The sequence below is a fragment of the Etheostoma cragini genome, chromosome 7 (genome assembly GCF_013103735.1).
Source record: "Etheostoma cragini isolate CJK2018 chromosome 7, CSU_Ecrag_1.0, whole genome shotgun sequence".
NCBI lineage: Eukaryota > Metazoa > Chordata > Actinopteri > Perciformes > Percidae > Etheostoma > Etheostoma cragini.
In genome coordinates this window covers 10,769,032-10,778,090 of record NC_048413.1, presented here as the reverse complement: position 1 = coordinate 10,778,090, position 9,059 = coordinate 10,769,032, and the positions used below count along the sequence as shown (strand labels likewise).

General features: G+C 38.7%; 1 protein-coding gene across 1 annotated transcript; it reads right to left on the bottom strand.

The window, feature by feature from the left end:
- Window positions 1-800: 800 nt before the first annotated feature.
- Window positions 801-8,403, bottom strand: LOC117947852 (periphilin-1). The gene is made up of 7 exons (XM_034877176.1): window positions 8,042-8,403; window positions 6,910-6,990; window positions 6,690-6,793; window positions 6,309-6,529; window positions 3,328-3,386; window positions 1,962-2,120; window positions 801-1,224 (listed from the first exon to the last, which is right to left on the bottom strand). Exons 1-7 carry the CDS (start codon window positions 8,078-8,080, stop codon window positions 1,042-1,044), a joined length of 846 nt encoding a protein of 281 aa, XP_034733067.1. The 5' UTR covers window positions 8,081-8,403; the 3' UTR covers window positions 801-1,041.
- Window positions 8,404-9,059: the final 656 nt, after the last annotated feature.

The following is a 9,059-nucleotide window of genomic DNA, read 5'->3' as shown; positions in this document are numbered from 1 at the left end:
TCTGAATACTTATGACCATGTGATATTTCAGTGTTTCTCTTTTTTTAACAAATTCGCAAATATTTCTACATTTGTTTTTTCTGTCAAGATGAGGTGCTGAGTGTACAATAATGAGAAATAAAATGAACTTTTTTGATTTTTGGAAAATGGCTGCAATTTAACAAAGAGTAAAACATTTAAAGGGGTCTGAATACTTTCCGTACCCACCGTAACTTAGCTTCTTCCCCCGGAGTCCTTGTGCTTTCTCACCTTGCAGATTTCCTTGGATTGGGGTGGCAGGATCTCAGCTCCTGCCGTGATCCTGCTCGACACCCTGCACTGCTACTACTATAATTATTATAAACCATAGTTCTATTATCTTTATCTTCAGGGTTACTATAATTGGCACTGTCTGTGTCATTCCTTTACATTCAGTGAGTCATATGTGTCTCTCTCTCGTTCTCTCCCAACCGGTAGCGTAAGATGGCCGCCCACCAAAAGCCAGTTTCTGTCCGAGGTTTCTGCCCGTTGATGGAATTTTTACCTTGCTGCTGTTAATTGTATCTGCATAGAGTAGTTTATGCCTACTCTATTTGTAAAGTGTCCTGAGATAACTTCAGTTATGGTTTGACACTATAAACATATATATATATATATATATATATAAATAAAAATGTCATGCTATGCCTTGATTTAGTTTTTAATAAATTAATAAATTACTGAAATTATTTTGACCAAGTTTAATTTGCTGTACACAAAATGAAATAAAACACAAGTTCCACAAAAAAAGGCACGTCATTTATAATTAAAATCAATATTTTTGACTTTTTGATATGGACATTTCAACCACTGCATCTAGCGTATTATTTTTTTTATTATAATCATTAAATTCTCAAAATTAGAAGCTGTATCAAATGTCCAAATCACAGTCATTTTACATATACAAGAATGTACAAATGTTTTACTTCTACTGGCAAACAAAGAAGAAAAGCAGCATTCAATCACATGAAATACAAATATCAACACAGCAGTAGGATAAATGCTAGTAGTCTGTTTCCCTGATTAGTGAGACAGCGCCCTGGAGTCATAGTCCTCTATAAATTTCTCCATGCCCTCCACACAGCGCTTGCCAATGTCCCTTAGGTTCTCCTGCAGTGCCGACTGGATGGGACGCTCCAGGGTCGGATCCTTTGCTATCAGCATCTTTGCCACAAGGCCAAACATTTCACATTCCTGATGGTACACCTGCAAAACACACACATTTGTAGTTTTAGGGCAAATGGGATTAAGAGGCGAGAGAATAGCAAAACAGAAGAGAAAAGCACAGTAGATGACAACAAATGAGCTAGGGAGTAGTCACGCATCTCGAAATACAACGGAATGGATTACCAATCCATGGCAACGCTCGAATGCAAACAGTTCATTAGTATTGTATATGTGCCTGTATGCTGAGTTTTGTGAAAAAAATGTTGCACCAGCTACCTGTTGCCAGAGTGCCTTTTCTCGCAATGCATCTATAATCCTGCAACCATGGAGATATGAAAAGCAAGAGGCCACACACTCTCACACAAACACACCGCCAATGAGCAGAGCATCATGTGATGTCTGTCACATTGGAGACAGCATTAAAACACGTGCCGGAGCCTCTGGTGATACAGGTGATCTGAGGTAAATGGCTTCATTTGGCATTTTTGCCCAATTAGAATACTAAAACCCCAACAATCATGTCAAACGATGAAGAGGACCTTCCTTGTCGAGCTCAGCAAAGCGAAGACAATAATGACGCTGAAGTCGCCTCCGGCTCAGCATTTCAAAGTTAATTGATGATAGAAAACAAATCTTTTTTTCTTGTCTCAACTCTCCCGGCAATCTTTTCCTCTGTCACTCATTCATTAATCTGAGCTTCTGATATCTGTTCTCTTCCATTATCAGTTTCCAACACTACTCCCAAGGTGTGTGTTTATGGAATGACACTCCTCTACCTCATCTATCTCTCTCCTCTTCTTTTGGATGGCTCTGTCTCGTGTCGCCATCTGGCTTGCATTTGAAGGGAGCTCCCGGTCTCTGCTTTGGTCTCTTTCTTTGCTTTTAGTCCCCCTGTGATCTCTCTCCCTGCTATGGTTCCTGTCGTTCTGACAATCCTGCAACAGAGGTAATCAGAGACAGTTGATGGCTGAGCTGCTAATTGCCAGAAGATGACTTAAGTTCCACACGTCAACTTGTAACACTGCAGAAAGTGAAATATTAATACGATTTTGTTCTGCATATGTATCCAATGGCAAAGCATGTACATTTCAAAAGGGGTGTTAAGTAACAAAAGTAAAATAAATGAAGAAAAGTATAATTAATTGCAGCAATTGGCTATATTTATACATTCATTACAAATCATTTGTCACTGATTTAGAGCTCAGGTTGTTTGTGGCTTGCCCCCTTCAGAATATCCAAATGTATATAGCCGTTAAATGTTTTACTCACGACTCTTTTTTAAAGCTGTTATCATTTTTACTTTAAAATTTACAATGGATCAAATGTGTACATGTAATGTGAAGAGCATCGGGGAACATTAATCACTAACATGCTTAGAAGATGTAGTTGTCTAGTGGTACGCCTTGTATTTAAAGACCTTTTAATAACACTAATTGTACCTTAAGGTAAGCTGATGTTGTCAACAGCTCACATTTGTTAACACTGATTAGAAAATTTAAAATCTAAAAACAAGTCATTCTTGGATTCCTCTTCCTCTCTTCACTTTAACTTCACTGCAGCAGTGACCAGCAGTGATTCATCGTGTGCGGCTCCGCTCCTCGCTGGTATTGGGTCAGCCAAGAAATACAGCACCTGGGCTGTTTGCATTATAGCCAAGTCATTTTCTGCTATGAACAAACACAAACACCATCTACATGGTTATATAACATAATATTACTCAAACATAAGGGGATGAACTGATAAATCCATAAACAGAAAAAATATGCAACTATTTTGATAATCTTTCAACCAATTAGACTAAACTTGTGAGACTAGCCTGGACTAAATCGGCAGATAGTGAAAATAATCGTTAGATCTTATTTTGGCCATGTTTTAATATATTGTTTATTGCACAGGACAGACAATAGCATTCCATCTCAATCCCTTTTCTCTTCAAATTGTTATTTGCTAATGAGGGTAGAAAGCTCTTGAAAATCGTATCACAATTCCAACATTCAGACTGTGCTGCCCTACATCACATCCACATTTTAGAAGGAATTGCATATTTGTCCATTACTGAGAAATAAGTGGACCAGTATCTCTTAACAAAATGGAAAACAGGAAGGGGGAAGGCAGAGAAGGTCTTTTTGCTAGTGAACTTACGATGAACGGCTTGTCCTTGTCTCTGCTGGAAGCGGATCTGGGTAAGAAAGGTCTGGTAGCTGGAAAACAAATAAATCACACGGTCAACCCAATAACATAACAAGAGAGTAGAGAGATGGCCTTGTTTTCTATTTGCCATGCCTATAAGTACCTTGAGCATCTACCGGTGTATCTTTAGACCACCAGTGACGGTTAAAGCCCTCTAAGAATTCTCTCTCACTTCACCCTCCCGTTATAACAATGTGTGTCTTTTGCAAGTATCAGCATCTAAAAAATCAATATATCTTTAAGCCGAATTTGCTACTGTAATACTGGACTGCAGTTATCCTGTGTAAAGCAATAGTTTTGTTATGGCTCATTATATACTGCTGGCTAGTATTATTCACACAAATCACCGATGAGTCACCATCATCGCACTATCACTCAGGCACACAAAAAACCTGTTCCACACTCACACAAACACACACCTCCACAGTGCTGCAGTGTGCGCACAGACACAGTGCCTGGGTGCAAGAGAAGATAAAAACATACAGTACCAACAGCTCCCTCAATAAAAACAACACAACGTACCACATTATACTAGGAAAAGATCAACAGAACCATTCACAGTTTGTGTTTAAACATGATTGTAACACATTTTAAACCCTCATGTTTACTTCCGGACTCCCAATGAAAAATGATGAGGTAATTTGCAAGTATCTTATAAATCTACCTGTCACTAAATGACACAATTTACATACTGAGACATATAATGATTAATACATGGACTACTACATCACATCACTACATAATCCATCTACTGAGTCTAGGAAAAGCTTTTTAGTGGTCAGCATTATTTAACACTGGCTTGTTGCTACCAGAGCGTGCTACCTACCAACCACCAGATAACACGATGAGCAAAATACCCTCCAAATATTTGCAATACAAAGCGTTGATAAAAATGTGCATGTGTGTCTGCTTGCTTATACTGCCACCCAATGGTCAATTTATAAAGTGCACAATGATACTGTACAGCTTCTAAAGTACATTATTTAAATATACTGTATATGCATGTACAGGAGGTGGCAACAATCACATGAAGATTTTGCAGTTTATAATGTTGTTGTTGAGAGTGTGTCAGTGTTATGTGTTTATATAACCCTATGACAATGTTTCAGGCTGTGGATTCTGTTGTATTAAACTATATTAAAGGGTGTATGTACTTCTGTTATTGTTTCTAACCACTGTGTACGTGTGCGTGTGTGTTTGTGTCTGTGTGTGTGTGTGTGTGTGTTCTTCAGTTTAGGTATTAGTATTTGCACTGTATAAAAATATACTTCATGCAACTCAAAATGTGCCCGAACACCATGTGACCAAAAGTATGTGTCCACCTAAATATCAACCTATCATTCCAAAAACAAGGGCACTAAAGGAATAGTTCTACATTATGGGAAATGTGTCACTGTCTTGCTGAGAGTTAGATCACAAGATTGACTCTCTTGTCTGTACTGTGAACATGAAGGTTAGCTTAGCTTAGCATGGAGACTCAAAACAGCGGAAACAGCTAGCCTTTTAAATCTCACTAATTAACTAGCTGTAGCTTGTTTGTTTTAAAAGAGTAAAAACAACAAGTAAACAAGAGTTTATGTGCCATACTATTTCTTGTGCCAGTTTAGTCACTTCCTGGATTCACCTGTTTCCTGGAACCTGCACACTTCTGGGAAGGCGCTCCATAACATTTGTGAGCCTTTCTGTGGGAATTTGCTACCATTTAGCCATAAAAGCATTAGTGGAAAAAATAGTAAAACCAGTGAAGTTACTGCAATTGTGGCACTTACTTGGTTGCTTAACAAGCAGTTGGAACAAAGCATCTCTTCTTAAATCTATCATAATTCCTTTTACTTTGTGTGTGTGTGTGTGTGTGTGTGTGTGTGTGTGTGTGTGTGTGTGTGTGTGTGTGTGTGAGAGAGAGAGTGTGTGTTTATCATTCCGTTGTTTAGCAATAGGTCTTTTTCACAGCGGACATTTTAACATGTCACAGTAGGAAAAGCACAAGTGTGACTAATAACAATAAAGATGGAATTCAGCCATCATTCATTCCATTATTTATCTGCTGTGAAACCTGTCTATCTACAGTATGTGTTCCTACAGTTCTTTGGAGAAATCACTATCCTGTAATATTCTTGCAATATTGCAATAGTTTAAATGCCATTGTCTGTCCTGCCACACTTTTGTTTTGTTTTTGTTTGAAATGACTACATTAAAAGTCTGTGATAGCCTTGTTGAAACCTTCATTGTCTATAAAGTCCTAAACTCATATCTAGTCCTGAAGTCATGTAGCCTCACACATTACGCAACACCACAGGGAAGCACCATCTTTAAAACAAACACCAAAAAGCTTATTTTTTACAGCAGCGGTTCTTACAAATGTATTTAATTTCATGCCCTTGTACTTTAGAAAGGATGCTGTTCAAAAACCCGGCCTGTAAAATCCCAGTTCTCACACTGTGTGCGCTCACAAGTATGTTTCTTTGCATTGATTATGTACGTGACTCAAGTTTAATAAAGCCTATAAAAAATCTTGAAATAGGTCCTCGCTGTGACAAGCCGATGGCAACATTAGTAAGGTTGTGTGGAAAGAGCGATTACAAACAATAGCTGAGACCATCATATCCATTGAGAAAGACGTTTAATGGGACTGGAGGTGGGCTCTCTGCAGGCCAAAGTTCTTCCACATCCCCATTGGAAAACCGTTTCTTTACAGACCTCACTTTGTGCACTGAGGGGGAGATGTGATGTTAACAGGTAAAAGCCTTCCTCAAAATGTTATCTTACATATTATTTCATCTTGTAGCATTAAGATTCTCTCCAATTGAAACTAAGGAGCATAGTCCAAACCATAAAAATATCAAACATTATGTCTCAAGTCTCATTAAAAGGTTCCAACAAGATGAAGTATTATCCTAGTTATCACAGACTTTTGCAACAGACTACCAACTTACGGTTTAGATTTGGAGGTGAAGTTCTCTCAGCGCTTCCTCTCTGCTCGTACCGCTCCTTCTCCTTCTCCTTCTCCCTCTCCCATTCCCTCTCCCTCAGTGCAATGGGGTGAGGTTTAGGCTGGTAATGGTCTCTCCGGTGGACGTAATCCCGTGGGCTCAAGTGGTGGTACCTCTGGTTGCTAAAACCAGGTTTGTAGAATGGGTGGTCATCCTTTGTAAAACTACATCATTTGAGACGGGAAAAAAAGCTTTTAGGAAAGCCAGAAGCGCCCCTATTGTCGTTCATCAATATTTTTCAGGTAACTCAGCAAAAAAATCAATTGTTGAAAGAAAAACGAAACACAAAGTGCTCCCTCCCTGTTCTCCACCAGTCTGTCTTACCGAGGTTTGTAGAATGGCCCTCCAAACTTTGGTTTGTTAGAATTGGACAGCCATGCCCTTGGTCTCGATGGACTTCGCACTCTTCTGATCAGCCTCTTCTTATCCTGTATCCACATGGGTGAACCAATGTGTCACACTGTGGCGCTTCATAAAAGAGAGCAGAGCAATCATACAGTCTAAATGGGTCATTTTGAGCTGGACATCTGAGAACAGGATGTACCTGAGGGGGAGACGCAGAGCTATCAGTGGGCCTCTTGTCGACAGACTCATCGCTGTTTTCCCTGTGCTTCAACATGGAGCCCTGAGGAAATAGCACCATGTAAATTACAGTTAATATGGTTCTGCAGTACAGGTGGTGTATGGTCACTGTTAAGAGCGGACGCAATTAGGTAATTAGAAAAATAATTGGCAATTTTGATGATAATTAATAGTGTTCACACATCCATGTGTTCCAGCTTCACCAATTTGACAGTTTGTTAGTTTTCTTTGTCTTGTGTGACAGTAAACTGCTAGTCAGACAAAACAACAAGACAAGAGGTCACATTGGATTCTGGGAGACTGTGATGGACATGTTCCACTATTTTCTGACATTTTATAGGCTAAACTAATAATAGATGTAGTATCACAAAAACCCTTTGGGAGTGAAATCTAATTTACACACGGTAACATACAAATCCAAGTTAACAACACAGAGGAGAGTGATACCTATTTCCCGAAATAGACAACTCACACTTTCTGTCATTATGAAGGATATTGTGAGTTCAAATTGTTGTAACATAATATAGTAGGCTATTATTATTATTACTCAGTTTCTTGAAAATAAACACCATTGTATATTTCTACTGTGTGTGTGTGTGTGTGTGTGTGTGTGTGTGTGTGTTTTGGTTTATTTATATTCTTGGGGTCCAGAAAACTTGAGTCCAGTATACTTGTGGGGTCCCGTAAGCCTTGCGGGGTCAACAACTTTAACAACAACTGGAACCCATAACTTTAAAGGGCATTATGTCAATTGCAGGTCCCCACAAACCAGTGTGTGTGTGTGTGTGTGTGTGTGTGTGTGTGTGTGTGTGTGCGTGTGTGTGTGTGTGTGGTGCCCTTATCAGAAGAATCATTGAGAGTAAAGTGTAACGGAAACACCACAGCTCTCTTTGGATCTTTGTTATACTGAGTGAGTCTGTCATGACACAACAGTAGACCTACCACTTAAGAAAATAAAGTTCGCTGAAATGTACACAAAACACACTTTCCTAGATATATTTTGGTGAAAAGGGGGGGGGGGTTCATTAGAGCACATGACGAACTTGAGACAACGGGAAGCTCTTCACTCCCAGGAAACAATTTTTTTTCCTTACCTTGTTTTGCTCTGTTTCCTGAGGTCGAACATGATCCATTTCTGTCTGTGTGCGGCCTTCTTTGATCTGTGTGACTGACTGTTTTTCTCTCTAGAAACTCCAACAAACCAGGAAGCGCGCGTGACCAAATCTCTTCGTTACATCTGGAAAGTGAAACATGTAGCCTACATTTCTGTATTCCTCGCGGTTTCTTCGCCTATCTCATCGTGCTGACAAGTGTAAAAGGTTTACGAGGAATATCTCACTAGGTCGACAAACGACCTGCGTTTTCTGTGGTATCTGCTGAAAAATAACGCAACATGTTTTTTACTTCCTATTTCTACAGCCACCCAATCAGGTTCAGTCTGTGGTCATAAAAGCTTATCAAAAACGAAAGCGGAGAACACGCACGCGCATCTCACTTTGAATTTGCTGACAGTCTTGTTGTAAGTGTTAGTTCATACCTTTTAACACTCAGGCTGCGCGTGACCGCATGGATACGAGTGTATCCATTGATGTATTGTAGCCAGTGGTGGGAGATCTTTCACCACAAGTAGTACGTGCCTAATACTCTGTTACAAGTAAATGTTCCGCATTCAAAATGTTACTCAAGTAAAAGTACAGAAGTATTAGTCATTATGTAGGATGTCTCATTTCATAATAATAATAAATATAATATTTTAGGATTCAAATTATTGATACATTCATGTGTTCACTTTCATGTTGCAGCTTGCAAAAGTGGAGCAAATTTGAATTACTTTACATATCATAAGTTATTATTTGATCTATAATTTCTATTCATAGTATAAATCTGCAAAGAAATTAAAGCTGTCATATAAATGTACTGGAGTAAAAACTACAATATTGGCTTTCAAGATGTAGTAAAGTAGAAGTATAAAGAAGCATGAAATGTAAATAATAATAATGACAAAAATGACATGTGATTTACAAGATTAAAACAACACTGCAAGGATTTAACATAAAGTAAAATAACATAAAGCATAAAGTCATAATGAAATTGATAAAGCAGGAATTCTGG